At 45.5% G+C, this 23,145-nt stretch overlaps 7 protein-coding genes across 7 annotated transcripts; 5 read left to right on the top strand and 2 right to left on the bottom strand.

The window, feature by feature from the left end:
* Nucleotides 1-152: 152 nt before the first annotated feature.
* On the top strand, nt 153-2,195 carry P153DRAFT_433142 (mitochondrial carrier; the record flags this gene model as incomplete). The annotated part of the gene is made up of 4 exons (XM_033673011.1): nt 153-508; nt 549-627; nt 867-1,388; nt 1,432-2,195. The coding sequence occupies exons 1-4, from the start codon at nt 296-298 to the stop codon at nt 2,193-2,195; spliced, it is 1,578 nt and encodes a 525-aa protein (XP_033521748.1). The 5' UTR covers nt 153-295.
* A 696-nt stretch (nt 2,196-2,891) lies between these two features.
* P153DRAFT_433141 (uncharacterized protein) lies at nt 2,892-4,559 on the top strand (the record flags this gene model as incomplete). The annotated part of the gene is made up of 4 exons (XM_033673010.1): nt 2,892-3,587; nt 3,764-3,984; nt 4,261-4,322; nt 4,474-4,559. The coding sequence occupies 4 exons, from the start codon at nt 2,892-2,894 to the stop codon at nt 4,557-4,559; spliced, it is 1,065 nt and encodes a 354-aa protein (XP_033521747.1).
* P153DRAFT_64707 (uncharacterized protein) lies at nt 4,476-5,684 on the bottom strand. The gene is made up of 2 exons (XM_033673321.1): nt 5,218-5,684; nt 4,476-4,990 (listed from the first exon to the last, which is right to left on the bottom strand). The coding sequence occupies exons 1-2, from the start codon at nt 5,560-5,562 to the stop codon at nt 4,571-4,573; spliced, it is 765 nt and encodes a 254-aa protein (XP_033521746.1). The 5' UTR covers nt 5,563-5,684; the 3' UTR covers nt 4,476-4,570.
* A 1,138-nt stretch (nt 5,685-6,822) lies between these two features.
* On the bottom strand, nt 6,823-7,121 carry P153DRAFT_387899 (uncharacterized protein; the record flags this gene model as incomplete). Its single annotated transcript, XM_033670697.1, has 2 exons — nt 6,823-6,974; nt 7,037-7,121. 2 exons carry the CDS (start codon nt 7,119-7,121, stop codon nt 6,823-6,825), a joined length of 237 nt encoding a protein of 78 aa, XP_033521745.1.
* Nucleotides 7,122-13,950: 6,829 nt separating this feature from the next.
* P153DRAFT_344944 (BRO1-domain-containing protein) lies at nt 13,951-16,814 on the top strand. The gene is made up of 3 exons (XM_033666072.1): nt 13,951-14,099; nt 14,150-15,912; nt 15,961-16,814. The coding sequence occupies exons 1-3, from the start codon at nt 14,092-14,094 to the stop codon at nt 16,371-16,373; spliced, it is 2,184 nt and encodes a 727-aa protein (XP_033521744.1). The 5' UTR covers nt 13,951-14,091; the 3' UTR covers nt 16,374-16,814.
* P153DRAFT_368659 (uncharacterized protein) lies at nt 16,300-16,814 on the top strand. The gene has a single exon (XM_033668569.1). It carries the CDS (start codon nt 16,428-16,430, stop codon nt 16,704-16,706), a length of 279 nt encoding a protein of 92 aa, XP_033521743.1. The 5' UTR covers nt 16,300-16,427; the 3' UTR covers nt 16,707-16,814.
* Nucleotides 16,815-17,821: 1,007 nt separating this feature from the next.
* Nucleotides 17,822-20,049, top strand: P153DRAFT_296149 (uncharacterized protein; the record flags this gene model as incomplete). Its single annotated transcript, XM_033664072.1, has 2 exons — nt 17,822-19,040; nt 19,088-20,049. The coding sequence occupies 2 exons, from the start codon at nt 17,822-17,824 to the stop codon at nt 20,047-20,049; spliced, it is 2,181 nt and encodes a 726-aa protein (XP_033521742.1).
* Between the last annotated feature and the right edge of the window lie 3,096 nt (nt 20,050-23,145).

Raw genomic sequence — 23,145 nt, 5'->3', positions numbered from 1 at the left:
GCCTGTCAGCTGCTGTCTTGTCTGGCGATTACGATTTTCTCACCTCCTCGGGCTTGGTCCACTCATCCTTGGGCAAAAGCTGGTGAGACATGGACAACTGCGGTCATTAGCCACCCACTCCGTCATGTCCACAACTTGGTCGAAAGTACCTGGATGGCGCGGCGCAGACGGAATACACGGTCGTAGGCGGCCTGGGGCTGCAGGCGCTTGAGGGCGGTCTGGACGACGTTGTTCTCCTCGGGGAGGATATCATCGGCCCTGCGAGGCGGTGCGCGTCAGCTCATTGCTCCAAGACATGGTGCATCCTCGACAGCCTGTCGCAGTCTTCCACAGCAGAATGGCGACCAGACTCGTCCTCCAGGGCGCCGTACCTCAGGCCGAGCTGCCTGTAGCCGGCGGCATTGCAGTACCAGTTGGAGAGCGGCTTGACCCAGCGCTGGAGCCACGGGCGCTTCAGGATGTAGGGGGCGAGCGAGGGGGCAGACATGGTTGCGGGGGGTCGACGGCGGTGTGCGGGCGTGTCGGGGGCGGCGTGCCGTCAATTGCAGTTTGCTCGGTCGGAGAGTGGTGAGGTCGTCTCGGCCAGTCAGGCAAAACGACTGCAAGCGAATTGGTCGGCCTGGCCAGGTGGGTCTCGCCTTGGCACGCGAACGCCTGCAGTCCCCTCGTTCGTCATCTGTCAAGCAAGCTTCGAGCTCCACGACGCTGCGACGCCGACGCCCTCGATTGCCCACCGCCCGCCGCCGCGACCGCCGCCCACACACCGACCATCCGCCCAGCCCGCCCGTCAATGGAGCCGGACAATTGCTAGACACTGTGCTACTCGAGTGCTGCGGGGTCCCGCTCGCACACTGAGGCGCGGCCAGAGGGGACGGCCTGTATGCCCTCACACCCACCCTCACCTGCCGCCGGCCCTGAGAATGGCCCTGACCGCGCCGTGACTCCAGCCTCCACCATGTCGACACACACCCCCGCGCCGTCGGCGACTGCAGCCTCCGAGGGTTATGCGCCGCGCCAGGACCCGCCAGCTCCGAATGGCAGTCGCGCCTGGAGCCCCCTCGCCGTGAAAATCTCCAAGCTGCCCGACGGCCCCGTCAACGCCCTGTGCGGGGCCACCGCCGGCGTTGCCTCGGGCATTGTGACGTGCCCGCTCGATGTCATCAAGACGCGCCTGCAGGCCCAGGGCTCCTTCCGCCCGCGCACCTACACGGGGCCCACGCGCGCCGTCTACAAGGGCCTCACGGGGACTGCACAGGTGATATGGACCCAGGACGGTGTTCGCGGCCTGTACAGAGGGCTCGGCCCAATGCTGCTCGGCTATATCCCCACGTGGGCCGTCTACATGAGCACCTACGAGTCGACGAGGGACTATCTGTCCACCAAAATGGGTGAGTGTGCATGTGCAGTCTTGCCATTGCGTGACTGACGTAGCTGCGCCAACAGAAAACAAGTGGCTCGCACGCACGCTCGCCTCGGTCGCCGCTGGGGGCTGCTCGACGCTCGTCACCAACCCCATATGGGTCGTCAAGACCAGGTTGATGGCCCAAGTGAGCGCGCGCGCCGCAGAGGAAAGCCGCCCGCCATGGCACTACAAAAACACCTTCGACGCCTTCCACAAGATGTACACCAAAGAAGGCATCGGCTCCTTCTACTCTGGTCTTGCCCCTGCCCTGTTGGGCCTCACCCACGTCGCCATCCAGTTTCCACTGTACGAATTTCTCAAGATGAAGTTCACCGGCTTGGAAATGGGCAAGGCGGATGCGACTTCAGAAGACGTCCACTGGCCCGGCATCATGGCCGCAACCTTCATAAGTAAAATCGTTGCAACCTCAGCTACGTATCCCCACGAAGTCCTACGCACCAGGTTACAGACGCAACAACGAGAACTTCCCACCAATTCACACGACCACGTATCGTTCCGCGGTGGACGGCACGGTATAGGCCACCAGACGCGTCCCCCCGGCACATCATCGTCCGACGGCATGGTCAATATGCCCCGCTACCGTGGCGTCGTCAAAACCTTCACCGTCATTCTCCGCGAAGAGGGCTGGAGAGCCTTCTACAACGGCATGGGCACCAATATGGTCCGAGCCGTCCCCGCCGCCATCACAACAATGATGACGTTTGAGTCGCTCAAGCTCGTCCACCAGAGGCTGAAGAACGAAGGAAAGAGAATGAAAGACCAAGACTCGTGACACGCCGATTCAATGCACCATCGTGTTGAGCAGCAGGGGTGTTGTAGCACACGCACACATCTTCCTGCAGGCTGTTCATTGTAATGTTTACTGAAGCGAGATATTCCCTTCCCCCTTCCTCAGTCAGCTACTCCTGCTTTCATCCTTCTATACGTCTCGATTTATCTCCGCACCGCATCGCCCGTGAGCAGTGGCACACGATAGCAGCATTGGAGCTTTGGCGTTGAGGAGATACCTTTCTACACATTGTTTGTTTATCTGGGGACGGGACGGTTTTGGAGGTTCACGTCTACATGTCTACGGCTTGGCACTTTTTGAGATACGATACATATATATGCAGACGCTTCTGACGATTGGATTGGATTGGGCGTTTGGCAGGTAGTGAGCTACCATGGCATGGCGTGGGAGGCAAACGCAGTGCTTCACGGGCATTAGTGTGTCATGTCACTGTGTACTGACTGTTTGAGGGGTCGTAGGGTTTGGTAGTCTGACATGGCAGACATTTTCGTTCAGTTCAACACAATTCAATGCTGGTAAACGCTTCTGTCCAGCGCAATCATACATCGTCTTTTTCTAGTATTTCTGCTCTTCTTTCCCCGAGATAAGATATCCCCACTTCCTTCTCTCGCCGCCCAGTCAAATCCACATTCCACATCCACATCCACATCCACCAGCCCTCCAACTCACTGCCCCCAAATGGACTACCCCACAGAAAAAACACCGCCCATCCCTCCCCGAAACCCCCTCCGCCTCCTCCGCGCAAAAAACCCTCCAAACACCAGCAAAACCCCCCCCAAAGCGAACCCTCCAACCCAATCCACCCCAACCACCACCACCCACTCCGCACAAAAGCACGTAAACAGCTCCCCAACCACCCCCACAACAACCCCCCTAAACGCTCTCTTCCGCCGCTACGGAATCGCAGACCCAACATCCCCACGCCACAAAGACAGCGCAGAATGGGGGTCCGGAGAGCTAAGCGGATGGACACCCTCACCTGCCCTACCGCGGAAGACCAGCACACGCAAGAGCATGCACTCGGATAAAGACGTCGACGCGCAGAGACGCAGACAAGACCGCGCGTGGGCGTCTGAGCAGCGGCGTTGCGTGCATACTGCTGGCTCGTCGCCCATGGCTGGGGGGACGGAGAGTGCTACGCCTACGGGGGGGGTGTCCGTTAGTCAGGCTGGGGATGGGGATGAGCATGAGGATATACAGCAGCGCTCCTTCCGCGCCGCCGTCGTGCCCGTGCACGACGAGCATATGCGGATTGTGCGGGAGATTAGCGCGCGGGGAGATATATGCGAGGCGGAGAAGCAGATGTTGCTTCGGCGGGAGGAGGAGGCGTATCATGAGCGGATTGTGAGGGTTAGGGAGGGGATGGGGTGTGCTGTATGTGTTTGTGGTTTTTTGCGTTGAATGTATATCTGCGTGTTTGGCGGTTCAAAGTATGTGTAGCTGACGCGTTGGTGAGATAGGTGCTGGATAGTTCGTATGTCCTGGCGAAAGGCGAGCAATTATCGATAATGTCAGACCGGCTTTCTGTCCCTTTTGCTTCACATCGACAGAAACAGCAAGCAACAACACTCCACAGGGTAAAGCAGCAAGCAGGCAAACTATCCCGCTTCCTCCTCGCCACCCCCTCAGACCCAGACCTAAAAACATACTCGCGCCGCTTCCCGCCGCAGGACGAACATGAACGTACAGCGCGCGTCGTACTCCAGACGCGAGACCCGGTGCTGGCTGGCACCACGGCGGTGGACAGCCGTGTGTTTTCCGACGTAGAGCGGTATGTGGGGTCTGTGGGTGCGTCGTCTGTGGGTGGGGGGGTTGTGGGGTATGGGCGTGGGAGGGTGGTTGAGAGTGGGGAGAATTCTGTTGCGGGGTGGTTTGTGGGGGATGGGGAGGGGGGGTGGGCTATGCCTAGGGGTAGGGGTGGTGGTGGTGGTGAGGGATTGGGGGATGGAGGGGGGTTGTGATTGTATGTTGGGGGGTTTTTTTTTGAATGGCGGCGTGTTTCTTGAGGTAGTTTTTGGTGTGAGAAGTTTGGGATCTTGTCTTCTAGGTCCTTGGAGGTCTGGGGGATGAACACGGGGGAGGTGTCGGCTTTTATACTGATCTTGCATGGTACTGTTTTTCAAAGAAGAAAAGGGTGCGATAATGGCCAGAGAAGTTCGTACTTTACATTGTGTCTAGAGAGCTGTCTTCTCAGCTGCAGCTCCCAGTATCAATCATGACACACCATTATATATATCATACCTTCCAATATTGTACACAGCTCATACGCTTCGAGCGCAGAATAGAAACGCACCAACGCACAGAGTCGAGAAAGGTTCCAAAACGCCGGGAAATGCAATGCCGTAAGACCAGCCCCATCAACAGTTACATTCGGACAGGGCATCAATGCCCGAAGCATTCAACGCAAACTCCACAGCCTCACATCGATCCCAGAAATACTCCCGCATCCACGCCGTCATCATGTCCAGGGCTGAAATCGCCGAACTACTACTCCAGATCTTCTCTTGTCGGGCCCAGGGGGATTTCTGCCATGCTGTCCCGGGGTAACGTTGCCGGAGTGCGGGTAGCAGGCAATGTGGCGCCGTTGCGCGTGTGTTGTGTAGAAGACCGGTTTGTACTAGGTGGAGGATGCCTGATGCCACGCTCATAATGGCGATGAGGTATGGATTTGAGTACTGGGCGGTGAGAAATGATGTTGCGGGCACAGATAGTTCGCTTGAAGAGAAGGAACCGGGGATCATGAGGATATCGAAGAGTGGTGCGTTAGCGAAGGAGTTCTGCTTTTCAGTAAGTTTTTGCATATGATGGATTTGTTTGGTGTGGATGTAATGGAGGGGTATAGTGGCCTTTACCTCCCTGTCAGATCCTCTCAGTTGGCTACGAGATAGTCAAGACCGGGTGAATCCAACGCGACCAAGAACACTCTCTTCTTGACCAAAGGAGGTTGGCTTGTGAAATGTGGTTGGTAATGCTCGCCGTACTGTCAACCCGAGATAAAGCTCACCGTTACTGGTATGCGAGCGCCAGACGTGGTGGAAAACGATCCTTCCCCGCTTGCGTTGACAAACCGAACGTCGATTTCGTCCACGGCTTCTTCGATTACTCCAGCAGAGACCTTCATCTTGTTGACTCTATTCCTTCCCATCATAGTTAGGAGATCAAGAACCGCCAGATCGAGAAGTTGAACTTGGTCCTGGCCGCATATGACAACACCAATTCGTAACGAGGATTTTGATGGAGGTAGGTAGTGAATGTTCAAGTCCTCCTCAGAAGTCGAGGATGTTGTGCAAAGGTAGAATAGATCCGCCTGACTCGGAAATGCAGTGAAACCTCTTGGGGGAGAAGGCATGAGTTGGGAAGATGAGAAGTATGTGTAGGAGATGTCAGTGAGAATAGTTGGAAGAGAGGTGACTGGACAAAGACCAATCTTGAGATATATGCTTTCTAGTCCTGCGACTCCAATGAGAATCTTATATAATTCTTGTTGGCGAAGGGTGTTGCATCATGAAGTCAAAACGCGTAGTGCAAAGCCACCAGACTCTGCTCTTACTCGTCATCTCGGGTAGAGACACGCTTGCCTGAAGTTCTCGAAATATGGGAGGATCTGCGATGGTGACGTGCAGCTCCTGGAGACTGGTATGCTCGGGAACATTCGTAACGCGTGTAGCGACAATTCCCGACCAATCCGCATCTGTTGCCAACGGGAAGAGCAACGAATTGCGGCGTCTCGCGTCGGATTTAAGCCGTGTCAATACGTCCGTTGATCTGATATCCAGGATCAAGTGTTGTGTATCTTGATCATCTGTGCGTATGGCAGGAAAGTAGCCGTCAGAGTGGAGAAAGGCTGCCAGGCAACACAATTTGCAACGCCGTGGTTGGGAGGCTCGCTTCTCGGTCTGCGGCACAGGCAGCGGGAACTCCGAATGCAGTGAGCATCTAAAACTTCAGATGCCTCCAATCTGATTAGACTGTGGCTGTGAGAGCAGTGCTTGAGGAACAAGTCGGAACCATGGGAGATTAAGGTTGCAGCTATGATGACAACGAGAAGCCTCAAAGCTCAGGCGGAAAAGCCTGACAGTCATCTGCTCAGGAATTACATCAGCGGAGGATTTATCGTGACCAAGATGGTAACGGAAGAAGATGAGGGGTGGGTCAGGGGAGATGTGTTGTTGCGAAGTGTCCCGAGTCCAGTTCGTGAGTGCTCTCGATGGGGAAGGACCGCTCTAGGCTGCGAACGACGAGACGCCGCGAACACACGGTTGGCCGAGCGCATGCTGGCAGTATCAGAGGCACACAGAGTTGTGATCATCCGCGAAGATTACGTTGCTTCGCGCTGCAGTTGTGATGGGTAGGTGTTTACGGGAGCTGCACACTCCCCACACAATGGGAACCATCTGAACCGCTTCGAGGCCGTAACGCAACGATGCAACGAAGCGCATCCAATCTCACATCCAAGCCAGGCGCGCGCATGTGAAGGAGGAAAGGGTATATTTATATCGCGTCCATCGAGGACCACTGCTACAACAGCGTTTCAACCACAAACTTGTCAAAGAATCCATCGCTCACTACTAAAAGGACATGCGTCGCATACGGCCAGCTCCTGCTCCGTTTAGATGTCCCTCGGCTCACCATCAGCCTCCCCAGACTTGACGACTTTGCCGGTCTTCTTGATCTTCTCGAGGACGGCGTCGTAGGAGAGCGAGTCTGCGGCGACGATTTCGGCGGTCTGGGTTTCGAGGGACACGTTGTACGACTCGACGCCTGCAGAAGGTCAGCAACCAGCACACGGTGGAAGGCGCGTCAGACGGCGCATGAGTACTCACCATCGAGCTTCTTCAGCACGCGCTCGATTGCGCCGGAGCAGCCACCGCAGCTCATGGCGACGTTGAACTTGTATGTGTGGGGCATCGTGGTGGATGGGAGTTGCAGATAGGCACGGGAGATTGGAAGGTTGGTTATGTACGCTGGAGTTTGCTGGCGGGTCAGTGTAGGGTGCAGTGTCGGGCAGGAGCGGTGAATGATATATATAGGAATGGCGCGACCTGGATGGCGGATGGTGTTGCAATGTGCTAACCCTGGCGGGGTCTTTGATTGGGACGGCCCCGCTGACACCTGCTATGCCTGTGTAGATGAGTCTGGGACGCCCATGAGACCGGGCGTGCTCTTTGCTGTTTCAGATCTGGTCTTCCAGCGGCATGAAACTTGCTCATTGCATCTCTCGGCTTAGCCGTGATACGGATGCTGAGGGAGGACACTGTGTCTTTGACATGGCGAGGCATTTGTTGTCGAATACAAGGTTAGCGTAGATAGCTGAGTAAGCAGTAGATAAAGTATATAAGATATTCTACTGCTATCCTAGGTAGTTAGTTAATAAAGAATTATCCTTTTAACAGGTTATAAGCCTAGCGCTTTACTGCGCCTAATTACTTTAAACAAATTAATTAAAGACTTATTAGCTTACTACCTATATTCTCCTAATAAGTTTATATATTATATAAAAAACAGTATTACTAAGTAATTACTACTAAATACCTATTATTAAATAATAAGCTAAAGAGACAGCTAATACTATTAAATATTAATTTAAAAAGATTATGCCTAAAAAAGGTATAATTAAAGCTATTCTAAATAGGTACTTAAAGCTACCTCTCTAAATCCTAAGATAAGTTTACTCTATTAAAGGATATAAATAAAGGAAGTTACCTATTATTATAAATACTAGAGATTACCTTTATTTCTAAAAATACAAAATTAGTGTATATATTTAGAGTAAAGGAGTTAACTACCTCTATACCCTATACTATAATTGCGTTAAGACTAGTAAAATATAAATAAATCCCTCTAGGTTTAATAATAGAAGTATAGCTTTATTAATAAGAAGTCTTATAAATTAAAAGTAGCTATAACTGCGTTTAAATATATAAAAAGACTTATATAATAATAGTTCCTAGGTACCTAGTACTATAGTTATTCTGTTTATAAGTAGCTAAAACCTAAAGCGTTATAACTAAATATCTAATAAAATACTTAACTAATAATTAAAAGTATAGGCTAGGAAAGGTAGATAATACCTAACTTAATACCTAACCTAAATAATTAATATTTACAGTTCTTCTAATAATTATCTAAAGAATACTATAGAAGAGTAGAGCTATTAAATTAAAGTCTTAAAAGGCTTAAGTAAAATAATAGATTAGGTAACTAAAATACTATTTTACTTAAATCTTTACTAGCTATAAATTAATAAAGCTAAACCTAAATAGTAGCCTCTACTAAGTATTTAAAAATTTAGGAACTTTAACTATATAATTAATAACTTAATAATAATAATAACTAACTTTATAACCTCTAATCTTTAGCTATTTTACTACAATTTAAAAATATATTATAGCAGTAGACAGCTTCTATTTAGTTAAAAACACTAGTGCTACTACTATTAAATATATATAGTATATAAAAGTGTACTATAATAATAGACCTTAGCTTATATATTAATAAACTACTAGAGCCTATATAATATAAAATATAAATAGGTACTTTAGACTTTACTTCTCTACCTAACTAACCTCTATTTAATAATAATAAATTACCTTCTTTAGATTATACTAATAGCACTACTACTAGGATAGAGACTTAATAAGCCTATAAGGCTTAAGAAATATATAAATAAGTAACTCTATAATAGTAGAGATTACTACCTAATATTAATAATATATATATAGTACTAATACTAGCTAATTTAATAAGTCCTGTAATAGCAGAACTAACTAATAATAAAAATACTAGCACTAAAATAAGTACTATAAGGTTAGTTCTAAAGTTAACTATAGTATAGCTAGTCTTAAGTTAGGCTGTTATAGCTAAAATATTTATAATAGAATAAGTTATTAAAATAGCTATTAGACTTATAAAGAACTCCTTAAGAAATTACTCTAATATAAATACAGCGCTTAGGTTAATAGCTTAGAAAAGGTAGCTAAAATTAGAAGAGCCCTAGAACTATAATAAATAGTATAATAAATTTAAATTAATTACTATTACGTTAAAGTTCTAGTCTTTCTTTAAGCCCTAATTTAATTCTAAAAATAATATTACTAAGCGCTACCTAAATAATATACTACTTACCTTTAAACTACTACACAATACTCTTATACTAATAGTCTAATTAATAATTTAAGATTATAGTATACTATAAGAGGTATTTACGTACCTTAGTATATATAAAGCCTCTAGAAGTGCCTATCTATATATCCTATTTTAATAATTCCTAAAGTCTAACCTTATAAATTATAGCTTAGTTATATAATTTTAAGATAAGCTAAATATAATTTAGCAATATTTTTAATTAGTTAATAAAAACTATATTTTACCTCTATAGCTTATAAACCTCTAGTTTCTATATAACTTTAATAACTCCTATAATTACTAGATTAGCGTCCTATATAATAACCTATTAATTATTAACCTTAAAAATCTAAAGAACTTTAATAAACTTACTACTAATATTATTAGTAAGGAATAATAAAGACTTACTAAGGCTAGTACTAACTTTATTACTTTTGCCTTATTTAGTAGATAACGCTTACAGGGCTAAGGTAGAAGTAACTAAGGAGGTAGTAATAAGAAATATACTTACTATACTAGCTTTTAGGCTCTAGAGTATATATACGCTAAAGTACCTAAGAAAGTAATAAAGAGTTACTACTATTATTTTTCTAGAAATAAGTAGCTATAGTAGGTATATTTTAAGAAACTTAATAAGAATAGCTACTAAAAGAAAGCTAAATATAATTATACTAATATAATAACTATAAGTAATACTATATAATAATAAATTAAAACTAAGCCTTTTACTTAGCTAACAGTAGTTATAAGAGTATATAGGCCTAAAGATAATTAACTTAATAAGGACGTAATACCTATAAATATTATAGTACTAGCTATACTAAATAGCTGCCTCTTAGAGTCTAACTAGGTACTAGATAGTAAAGTAAAAGCCTATTATACTAGCTTATCTAAATACTTTATAGATAAAATATATAAAGTACTACTTAGTTAGTAAATTATTAGCGTAGAAAGAATAATTAATATTACCTATATTAGTACTATTTAAATACTAATTACCCTAACTAATAGTAACACTAAAGTTAAGAAGATATTTACTATTTAGAATATCTTATTTTTAGTAAAACTCCTATTTAATATTATCTCTTAATACGCCTTAATAATTTTAGGTTAAGGTATACCTACTAATATAGCCTTCTTTACCTACAGCTATACTATAGAGATCTAAAGGATACCTACTAATAATATTATTATAGTAGAGTCCTATTATAAAATAGATCTCTATACTCTTAATATTAATAATAAATAATATATAAGCTCTTAATACTTATATATTATAATAGTATTTAAATAGAACGTCTCTCTAATAGTATAGTATAGATAACTTACCTACCTTAGAGAGTAGTAACTTTAAAAGCTCTTAGTTTTACTAAGAGTTTAAGTTTCTAGTAAACCTATAAATAAATATAATAACTACCTTTAAGTAGGCCTTTTATAATAAAACTTTTGCTAGCCTATATAATAGGCTACCTAACTACTTAAATAACTATTCCTTAACCTCTTTAGTGCAGTAACTACTATTAATAAAAAAGAGGTATAGTATAAAGTAATAGGCCTTTTTATTACTAATAACTACTTAAGGTTTTACTAGGTTAGGCTACTATTAACTAAAGATAAAATAACTTAGTCTTTTATAAACTTCTAAAAATAGGCTAAAAATCTCCTAAACGCTAAAATTAGAATTCTATAAAATAATAATAGTAGTAAGTTTAGTAACTACTAATTTAACTAGATTTATATAATAAGTAGTATTAACTATAAACTAATAGTACCTTATAACCCTAAGTAAGATAGAGTATTAGAATAGAGTATAAGCTTAGTAGGTTTTACTATTTATATAATTCTCTACTACTTAAATTTACTAGAAATTTACTATAGTAAACTTCTAAAATTAATAGTACTACTTCTTAACCTTACGCTAATATTAGCTAACCTAAGGTTAATAACGCTATATAAATAGCTCTAGTAAAAGCTGCCTTCTATAGTATACCTATATATAATTAGCTATAAGTACTAGATACTAGTCCCTTAGCTAGCTATTAGGCTGCTAAAACTAAATAATTATAGTAAGAAGTACTATCTCCTAGGCTATACTATATGTAAAACTAAAAACTACTACTACGTATAAAATACAGACTAAAACTTAGTCTATAAAGCCTAAAATATATACTTCTATAAAGAGATCTTTTCTAAATAGGCTCTTAACCTCCTCTTTATAGCTAGGGTACCTAGATTTATATTCTAAATAGTAAATAATAAAGCTACTACTACGCTTAAGAAGGAGATAACTAGTATACTTATAACTATACTAGTACTAATTACTTATCTATCTTTTATAATAGCTTCTAGTAACGTAGATCTTATATTTAGAATACTATCTAGAGCAGATCTTCTTCTAGATAAAGACTCTACTAAACTAATTAATAGTACTAACTTTAATATAATTATTACTTAGATTACTACTCTAAAATCTCTAAAATACTAGTAATCTATAAACTAGCTTACTCTTCTTAAATTATTAATACTAACTAGTAATAATAAACTAAAGATATATAAAGCTACTATCTTAAGCCCTAAAGCTTAATAATAAATCTTATCTATAGGTAAAAAGATATAATCTCTAATTAATAATAATACCTAAGATATAGTAAATAAAGCCTAAATTAATAGTATAGTACTTATTAGTAAGTATATCTATAAAATTAAAGTTAATACTAATAGAAAACTAATTTAGTATAAATCTTACTAGGTTATTTATAGCTTTAAGTAAAAGGAAGGTATTAACTTTAATTAAATATTTACTTTAGTTATAAAGCCTATAAACTATAAGGTACTTTTTATTCTAGCCTATATACTTAAGTAGTATATTAAATAAATAGATATTAAAACTGCCTTTCTATATAGTAATATTAATACTAAAGTCTATATTAAGCTACTCCCTAACCTTAAAGAGAACTACTTACCTAGTTTAGCTTATTAGCTCTAAAAGGCGCTGTATAGGCTAAAATAAGTACTATAAATCTAGTATTAAACCTTAAAGGTAGCTCTCCTAGACCTAAGCTTTAAACTAATTATAAAGGACTATAGTATATTTTTAAATAAAGACTTTAAGATCCTAATTACTATCTATATTAATAACCTTCTACTCTTTAGCAGGGATTAAACTACTATTAATAAAATTAAAGCTAAACTTAGCTTCTACTTTAATATAATTAATCTTAGTCTAGTCTCTTACTATTTAAGAATTAAGATCTAGTATAAATAGTTCTCCTTTAGTAAATACTTAAAACTATTCCTTACCTAAGCAGTATATACCTACTAAATAGTTAAGTTAGCTAAGGAGTACCTCTCTAGAAAGCTAAAGAATACGCCTATTTTTATAGATACTAACTTAGTACTTATAGTAAATAATAAAAAAACTACTAAGGATAATTAGCACTTCTATTAATTTCTTATAGAGTTACTAATATACTTTATACTTTATACTTAACCTAATATTACTTATATAGTCTTATAGCTTAGCTAGTTTATATTTAACTCTTTAAAGCAGTATCTAGATACTAGTCTTTAGGTAGTTTAATACCTATAGTAAACTATTATATAAAGACTTATAATTAACTCTAACTAAAAAGGTAACCTAATTAGGTATACTAATTTTAACTAAAGTTAAGAAGAAGGCTACTAGTTAACTAGTAGCTATATATTTATACTTAATAGTACTATAGTAAGCTAAAGCTTAAAGTAATAAACTACTATTATTCTTTTTAGCTATAAGGCTAAGTATATTACTAAATTAAAGGCTATAAAAGAGGCTGTTTAGCTAAAGTACTTACTTAAGTAACTTAGTAGTATAATAGTAGGTAGGTACCTAGGCCTAGCTACTATAACAGTATATAGTAATAATAAAAAGGTACTTACCCTTATAAAGAACCCTATATTTTATTTAAAGATAAAGTATATAGATATTTACTACTACTTTATTTAGGAGATAGTAAAGTAAGAGCTAGTAAACCTATAGTATATACCTACTAAATAAAATATAGCTAATAGTATAATAAAGCTACTTTAGAGACCTACCTTTACAGACTTTTAGTAATAACTAAAAATAAAGAAGGTATTTAAGAAAGAACAGCCTAGTAATATAGTATATAGGCTTCCTAAAATAAGCCTTAAATAAGTAAGAATTAAAGGGAAGCTACTAGTATAATAGTATATAGGCCTAGCGTTTATACTTACTATTTTTACTTACTATAAACCTCCTATTACTTATATTAATATTTAGACTTTAGATTCCTTACTTTTAAACCTTCTATTACTTTATTTTAACTTAGTACTACGTTTACCTTATAGGGGAGTATTAAATATAAGGTTAGTATAAATAGCTAAGTAAGCAGTAGATAAAGTATATAAAATATTCTACTGCTATCCTAGGTAGTTAGTTAATGAAGAATTATCCTTTCAACATTTGTAAGCCGGGCGGGTGCTCGCATTATCCATCCAACTCCCAGACAAGTAAAGTGAAGCACGCCAGCAGTATGATTCTCAGAAAATGCAATGATGACCTTGCCTTCTGTCGCATACGCAGGTGCAGGCGCACATGCTTGTGCTTGTACCTGGATCTCCGTACCCTAACGGCCAGCCCCACGCTAGACCCTTGAATCGCGGGGCAACGCGCAACCAGCAGCGAGTGACGTCTTCCTATGTGCAAACTCTCTGCTGTGATAGTAAACAACACCCCAAAAACAACCCTGCCATGGCTTCGTATGTTCTACATGTCTGTAACAACTGCAGAAAACTCACAACGTGCACAGCAACATCCTCTTCCTCCCCTTCCGGCGGTCGCATACCGTAAACCTCACCGAAGCCATCAAGCAGTACATATCCTCCAAATATGACCAACATCCCGACATGTTCAAGAGCGACCTCGAGACGATCGAGAAGCTGCGTTCCACAGCTGTACACGCGCAAGACCCGCATCCGAGTAACATCCCTAAGCTACAGCAGTACGCGGCGCAGCTGGTATGGCTGAGCGGAAAGTTCCCAGTCGATATTGGCGTCGAGTTCCCATGGTATCCGGCTTTGGGATACAACACGAGTCGCCCAGTATCGCGCAACAACCTCCGTTTCGAACTCGCCAATATCGTCTTCAACCTGGCTGCCATGTACTCGCAGCTGGCCATGTCGTCGAATCGAAGCACACCAGAGGGGCTGAAGACGGCTGCCAACAACTTTTGCCTGGCTGCCGGAGTGCTGTCATACCTGCGAAGCAGCGTCCTACCCGAGTTGCGGACTGAACCTCCAGAGGACATGGACCTCATGACCTTGGAGTGTCTAGAGAAGCTCATGTTGGCACAGGGGCAAGAGTGCTTCTGGCAGAAGGCTGTCAAGGACGGCCTAAAGGATGCAACCATAGCAAAGCTTGCCGCTCGCGTATCGGATCTCTACAACGAGGCTGGGGATGCGGGCATACAGTCAGACTCGATTAGCAGCGAGTGGATACACCACATGACAGCGAAGCATCACCACTTTGCTGCTGCCGCCCAATACAGAGCAGCCTGCGATAGCCTGGAGAAGCGCAAGTACGGCGAAGAAGTGGCACGCTTACGCGATAGTCTAATCTGCGTCAACGATGCCCTCAAGGAGCAGCGCTATATCAACAAGCTCGTACTCGCTGATCTCAATGGGCTGAAGAACAGGGTCACCGAGGATTTAAAGCGCGCAGAAAAGGACAACGACATGATCTATCTACTACCCGTCACTCCGAAAAGTGAACTGAAAATTCTAGACAGAGCGAACATGGTCGTGTCGCGGATACCCAAGGAATTGTCGGAATCCAACTCGATGCTTGGAGACAAGGGCGAACTTGGCCCTGCTCTCTTCTCAAAGTTAGTCCCTTACTCTGTGCATCTGGCCGCCAGCATCTACGTGGACCGTCGCGATCGACTAGTCAACAACACTATCGTCGAGGAACTTGAGGCCCTTACAAACCAAATCCATGAAGTCCTCCGTAGTCTCAACCTTCCAGGCTCGTTACAGGCCCTCGAAAAGCCTCTAGGAATACCGCCAGGTCTCCTGGCTCATGCTGAGGAGATTAGGCAGCAAGATGGTATCAACCGATTGTTGCGCTCAATGGAAGACACAAAGAAACTGAAGGATAGTGATCATGCAATCTATCAGGAAGGCGTCGATACCCTCAAATCCGAAGCAGTCGAGGATGAAGGCGCTCGCCGAAGATATGGGACCGTACATTGGACCCGACCAGCGGCCGAACAAGCAGCCCCCAAGTTATATGGCCAAATTAATGAGATCGATGGCTACTTCAAGGCCGCAGCACACAGCGACAACGTTGTCAAGACGAAACTGAAAGAGAACGAATACTTCATCCACTTGCTGAGCGGATCAGATCATGATCTCGAAAATTATGTGCCAAGCGGTCGGAGACCCGCGATTACAGGCGACGTAGAACGAGAAGCTGGCAAGTTGCGTGGATGCTTCAATGAAGTCAGTCGACTTGAGAGTAGGCGACGACGAAAGATCGAAGCTTTGAGAACGAAGGCGAAGCAGGATGACATAAGTAAGCATCGCGCTCCTCCCAGTACATATCATGCTTACAATCCCTCAGATCCAGAACTACTACGCGAAGCCGCTCGATTGGAAAGGGAATACCCTATGCAAACCATCGAGGCTGTGCAGTTTGAGAGCCTCTTCGACAAACGACTCCAAATGTACGATGTCGAACAAGATATGGTACAAGAAGAGGACAGAGAGCAGGCAGAGGCAATCAAACGGTTGCAAGACGCGAACGCTACCTTTTTGTTAGCTCGTCGAGGAGACCAGTCGACCAAGCAGCGCGAACAGGCGTTACAAAGCCTTGAGAACGCTTACTTCAAATACAAAGAAATCATCTCGAATCTCGACGTCGGCCGAAAGTTCTACAATGACCTCGCCAAGATCGTGAATCGATTCCGGGATGATGTGCGCAGCTTTGCATACCAGCGGAAGTCGGAAGCTTCTCAAATTGAAGCGTATGTGTAGATCCGTTCTTTTCTCAACTTCCACTGACTGGTTTATAGCGACCTTGCAACGCAAATGAGCTCTCTCAATCTCCAACAAGCGACTTCGACCTCGTTACAGCAACAGAAGAAGGCAGACGCACAGAGCTCGCAATACGGTGCCAGTGCACACGCAGCTGCACCATTAACTGCTCCGACACCTACAAGAGCTAGCATACCGCCAGCAGGAATGTGGACGCCAGAGGTTGGTATTAGGTTTGGTGGGGTGCCCACGTCATCTGGCAACGCTCGACCATCAAATGGTCCTCCACAGGATGGGCGATGGGATCCTACGCAGGGGTTGAAGTTTGGGTAGAACGGTACAGGCAATCACGTCGGGATGTCTGGTCGTTTTGACAATGGGATATTCATTGATAGCGACTACAGTTTCCTGTCTGGAACAGACGGGAAAGTTTTCGGAATGACATGTCTTGTTACCCATGTCGCAGTGATGCAATGCAATGCGGATCCTCAAACCCTACAGGTACGGTGTGTAGCGATGGATCTACGCGAAATCTGCCTCGCGGGCCTTGCAACGTTTGTGGCTGTGCAACAGGATGACTTCACTCGCAGGCATTAACCGCCTGCGCGCTTGTGAATAAAGAGTAATTGAAATTAGCCCAGACGTGTAATTGGTCCTCGTGCTCTCGAGGATGGGACGCCTTTCGGTGCCTGGTTCCAGCGGTACCTGAGGATCTCGTGCAAGACGATGAGTTGAGGTGGTTGAGTGGGTCATTCACCGATTGCAGGCTCTCTAGAACCATACACTCATCTCCAGGGGACAGTGTGCAGGGCTTTAAGAGCGAGGCTCAGCTGCGCGTCACATCCCTCCCTTCCATGATCTTTCCAGAAGCCGCCAGCCTACCCTACCTGACGGTCGATTGCAACAGCTGACAAGGACCAACGCATCATCCCAAGACTCACGGTTTCCTCATTATTTGCGCAAACCACTCGCCTCTTGGATCAACAGCGTTTGAGGTCTTCCACGACGTCATCCCTGGCCCAGAAACCGACAACGCACCATCGCGTCTTGAGCTGCACTCCAGTGTCAGTTTCACATCCTCGACGGCCTGAAACGGAGAGGGCAGACGAGGGCGTTTGCAGCCCGCGGGAACCACATCGAGCGGGGTTTATTTTGGGAAGCAGTCAGAGTCGCTAGGCTGCATCGAGGACTACACAGCCTACAGCTCACCACAGGCAGGACAAGACGACGGTGAACACACAGCCTCTCTCACTCACCAGCCTCACGCAGGTCGAGCCCGCACGCCAGGAACGTTGTGCGTTGCCGTTGTTTTCTGACCACTCACTGAGCTTGATTGTACGCTGAAGGCCCGATCGCGTCGTCCCCGCGCAGCCCTGCGACCCTGGCCCGAGCGCGTATCTCTCGTCCCTCCTCTGCACATCCCACAATAGCAACACGCGCCAGACACCATGGACATCCAGCAGCGCGGCCGCTCTGTCTCTGCGGGCCATGTCCCTCATATAAGGCACACGCCGTCGCCGTCTCCCCATGCGCCATTCCACAGCAACGTGCCCGGCCTTGGCTTCGATCCGTCGCTATCAGTCAACGACCCCTCAAGCAGCTTTGCCGTGACCACCGCCGGCTTCGACAGCACCCAGTACATGCCGACGACCCAGCCGCAGCAATTCCTGCAGCCCAATTCCTTTGTTGATCAGGCCTTCTTCCCGAGCAATCAGAGCTTCTCGCAGCACAACACGCCGCAATTCGGGCCGCAAGGCAACAGCATCTCGCCCGACCCGCTTGATCTCACGAGCAACGCCGCCGCTTTCGGCAACTTCTTCCCGGGCAGCGACCTCAACGCAGGACAGGCCATCAACCCCTCGTACCTCAGCAACACGCTGGACCCCCAGCTGCTCGACGCCCAGCTGCAGCAGAGCCAGTCCATCAACCCCTCGGACCTCTTGAACCAGATGGCAACCTCACAAGCGCATGCGCCGACACCTCCCCACCTCATACCCAACCTGAACCACCGCACCCCCAGTCCGCATGCGTCTCCGAACCTGAATCAGGGTGCCTTCTCGCCGCCAATTTCCAGACATGCGTCTGCCACTCTAGATCCTAACGCCGCGTACGGGCAAGTCCAGAGCAATGAATGGGGCAACATGGCAGCTTTTAGGGTGCACAGACGCGCTCCCAGCGAAACAGCCTTCTCGGACGTCTCTTCAGCGCACGCCTCCCCGTATCTGGGCCATCAAGACAGCTTCGAGGAGACGCATCCCTCGCCTCTGCTCCACGCCCAGGCAGACCCTCAGCTGTTCCAAGATCCTGTCATGCAGTTCAACCAGTTCACTCTGAATGACAACAACTCGCACATCAGCCCTGGTCACAGCCCTGGTCCCTCGCCCCGCTTGATGCCGCAGCAACAGTCGCTCCCACATTTCCAGCCTGGCTCTTTTGGCCTGGAGCACAACATGAACAACCCCTACGCACAGCAGGGAATGGGTGCTTATCAGAATCAGGGCTCAGAACCATTTCCCTCGCTGAATCAGCCCATGCCAGAGTTTGGCCAGGCGGACGCAATGTCTCCACCTGAGATTAACATCGACTTTGCGCCGCCGTCACGACAGGCGAGTTTTGAGCCGCCGAAACCCGAACACCGCGCAGATGCTCTTAGTCCGCCAGATCGATGTAAGCATGTCTGCAGTGATTCTTGAAGCCCTCTAACAATGTACCAGCACGAAGTAGGAACCGCGGACGTGCCAAGTCTGACCCTTTCAGCAGCGCCAGCTCGCGTGCCTCGACGCCGGGCTTGGAAGTGAACCGGTCGTTGTCTCCCAGTGCTGCCAAGTCGCGCTCTCCATCGCCGTCTGGCAAGTCGTCTCGCCGTTCATCAACTTCCAGTGTACCCAACCGTGACTACATTCTGGACCTCGCGGATCCCTCAAGACCTGCTCCCCTTGACGGCTCGAATCCCAAGCGCACGCAAAAACACCCTGCGACGTTTCAATGCACCCTCTGCCCGAAGCGCTTCACAAGGGCGTACAATTTGCGGTCGCACTTGCGCACGCACACAGACGAGCGTCCATTCGTGTGCACTCATTGCGGCAAAGCGTTTGCTCGCCAACATGACAGAAAACGGCACGAAGGACTGCACTCTGGGGAGAAGAAGTTTGTTTGCCGCGGCAGTCTGAAGGACAACAGCAACCACTGGGGTTGCGGCAGGCGTTTCGCTCGTGCGGATGCGTTGGGACGTCACTTCCGCAGCGAAGCCGGGCGAGTCTGCATCCGCCCACTACTTGAGGAGGAAGCTCGAGAGCGCGGCGACTGGGACGACCAGAACCAGCAAGTGAACAACGAGAATGGCATGTTTGGCGCGCCCATGTCCCAAAACTACGGTGGCATGATGCCCGCACAATCGGGCTTTGAGCCGTTCCCGCAGATTTCTGGTGGGATGACTCAAGCGCCGCCTTTTCTGCCTGCCGCTCTTCTCCAGCTGTACCCCGCGCTCGCGGATATACAGTGGAATCAGCTTCCGCCCGGTGGGCCCGAGGAAGTCGAGGACAACATCAGCGGGCGCGGCAGCTTCGACGCGTCCAGCGGCAACGATGCTTTCGACGAGGAGAGCGACTACCAAGCCCAGCAGCCCGTGTACGGCGGCAACGGCGGGGGTTGGACGAGCGACTACGACGGACACTAGTTGTGACACCGCGATCTTTTTCACACGGATTCAACGATCTTTACGCCTTTTACGACTTGTGTTTCTCCTCACGAATTCGTTTTGATTGTTCGTCTTCTTCTGCGCGCTTTTACTTCTGGATACCATTGTCGTTGTTTATGGCCCAGCGTGTCTCTCCACGCGAGTTTGCGGTTCGGGATGGGTCCGTTATACCCCAGTTTTCGGTTCGGGTTGGTTTTGTTTGGCTTGGCTTGACTTGGTGGTTTGTGGGCAAGGAGTGCAGCGGGTGTGTCGGTCTGCCGTGGCATGGCAAATGTGTTCGGCTTGGGTTTAGACCATAGACGATGTTTTTTGTGCGCATCAAATGGAGATTTTTTACTTCAATGTGCTTCTATCACATATTTGTGTGTCTCAATGGTCTGGTGTGAAAACTTATCGCGCGAGGGTTAAGTGTAGTGGTTTCCTTGTGTGTAGGCGAGTGTTTGAGGGGAAGGTTGTGATGTGTGCATGATTATGAATAACTACCTTGTGGGCGATCCACCGGATATGGCAGTACCTTTAAACACTTTAAATGATAGACATGACGAACTCAACAGACGGTTAATGCGTATGGGGTATGTATAGAACGGTAGACAGAATGCTCACTCACACCCAGCATCGTTTACCATATCCCCACCTTCCAATCGCCACGTGAGCTTCCCCATGCCTCCCCGAACTTCAAAAACATCGTCCATCCCCCGCATCTTCACACAGTCAGGCAAAGATGCTAGTGACACGCAAAAGAGCAAAAAAGGGCCTGGCCGGGACTCGAACCCGGGGCCTGTCACATTGAAGGTATCAATACCCAGGATGGTGATCCCGAAGCGACAATCACTGGTGGTATGTTAGAGGGGAATGCGTGGACAGATGACGGTGCTACTTACTACCACTAGACCACCAGGCCGACTCGTACATCTCTGAGCTCTGAGAGTTTTGATGGAGGTCAACAGATGTCAAAACTTTATAATTCTGTTTTTTAGTTACACGAGCGATGCATGAACGGATCTGATCCTGTTTTCTGCCAAGATCGACACAAAACACGCTCAATTAGAGTCCACCAAGATGCGCAAACTTGTCGCGAACTCTACAACGACCCCCTGGACAACAAACAAACGACTCACGCATAAGGTGTCTCGAAATATTCCACGCCCGTGCTCTGCATGGCGGATGGCTTGTGGGGCCTTGCGACGCGAACGGTCCCCCGAGTCGTGGTAGACTTCACCCAAATCGGCAGACCTTGCGGCGACTATCTGGCACGACAAGTTTACAAAAATATCGAAACCGCACGGCTACATGTGTTGAGCTGCTGTTGAAATTGAAGCTTATCATCCACCAACCCTTCGTGACGTCTGCTTCCCCGGTGTTCTCGCCGGAGGAAATGTTATTGGTCGATTGGAGTTGGGATTGAGTTTCTTATCGTGATACTCGTATCAGCATCATCATCACCATCATCATCGCGACTTTGAGGTTGGATGGGATGGATGTGGTGCTGGGGCTGGGCGGAGAGCCGATCTGACAGGCACGGCGCCGCACAAGCATTTCCGACATCGCACCTGCAGGCTCGACCTGGTGATCCCCCTGTGAAGTGAAGCGGACGTGCGCTCTCCGGGCCTATGCACACCGACATTTTTAGGAGCAAGTTGCGAGGCTGGGAGTGTTTTTTTACAACACAGACGAACAGGTCCGCACCTGCAACTGCAATTGCAGTTATCAATCGAGGTGCATTAAAACTCCCCGAGGAGACAGGGTGCAACAGCATGCTAGAAAACCAGGCGGGTGTCCAGCCATCAAGGTTGTGGTCGCCAAAGTGCCAACATTGCGGGGTGATGTGCTAGTCTACCAAAAGTGGGCTTCGTCCATTGGCTCGGAATAACGCCTGTGCTTTATGCAGCGTACTGTGGTGTCAGGCAAAAGTAGTGTACATAACCAGGGGGGTGCAGCACGGAGATTACAGTGCGCTAGGATAAATACAGATAATTCTTTACACATAATTATTATACAAGCTTCTAGTATTTTATATACCCTCCTTTAGTATCTATTACTACCTAGTATCTATCTTTTATACTATTAATAAGATTCCTAAGAGTTTTCTTAGGAATTATATCTTAGGCTTTCTATATAATACTACGTAATTAATTATAAGTATACTACTTTCCTATAAGTAGATCTAGGTAATAGGAAACTATCTAATCCTTTATCTTATTCTATACTACTTTAATAGGGTTAAGATTAAAAGAAAAGGTAGGCTAATAAATAAAGTATATCCCTCTTTCTCTTAGCTCCTTCTATATATAAGTAGCTACGTAGCTAGGAGCTCTATTTTATATAAAAGTAAAAGATAGGTATATATATAGCTATCTATAAACTAAAGGAACTATCCTCTTATAGTAGCTCTCTTTATTAATAGACCCCTACTCCTTCTCCTAGAATAAAGATAGTCCTTTTAATATACTAAAGAAGTAGCCTTAGAATATCTACCTATACTTCTTATATACCTTATTAACTAGATATATATTATTAAGCTCCTCTCTTACCTAACGTATAACCTATATCCTTCTATACCTTCCTCTTATTACCTAAGTCTTATTACTCTACAGTATCTCCTACTACTAATTTAGTACCTAATCTACGTAGGCTAAAGCCTACTTTAGGTAAATCTTTTTATTAGTATTAAAGAGAGGAGGTTTAGTAAAAGCTATCTTATATATAAATCCTCTCCTACAGAGGGTATAGCGTATAGGATATTTAGATATACCTTAGTAACTAAAGGGTCCTTAAGTAAAGGCAAGATAGCTTATCTATTATATAGCCTAGCTCTAGTATACGTAGTATACTAGCTTATTAATCTAATCCCTAGATAACTATAGTAGCTAGCTAGATCTTTATTATAAAGTACTCTATTTACTGTTAACTGCGTAGCTAACTTACCTCCTTATATAACCTAAAAAATCTATAATCTATTAGTGCTTATGCCTAGCGTAAGTAAGAGTTTAGTAATTACGCCTTTAATTATAAGTAAAATAGCAGTAGCGTAGTATAGATAGAGTACCTAGTAGCATAATAATAGAGATAATAGAA

The sequence above is a fragment of the Dothidotthia symphoricarpi genome (genome assembly GCF_010015815.1).
Source record: "Dothidotthia symphoricarpi CBS 119687 unplaced genomic scaffold P153scaffold_15, whole genome shotgun sequence".
Lineage (NCBI taxonomy): Eukaryota > Fungi > Ascomycota > Dothideomycetes > Pleosporales > Dothidotthiaceae > Dothidotthia > Dothidotthia symphoricarpi.
The sequence above is the reverse complement of the archived record's forward strand: the minus strand, read 5'-3'. Positions and strand labels throughout refer to the sequence as shown.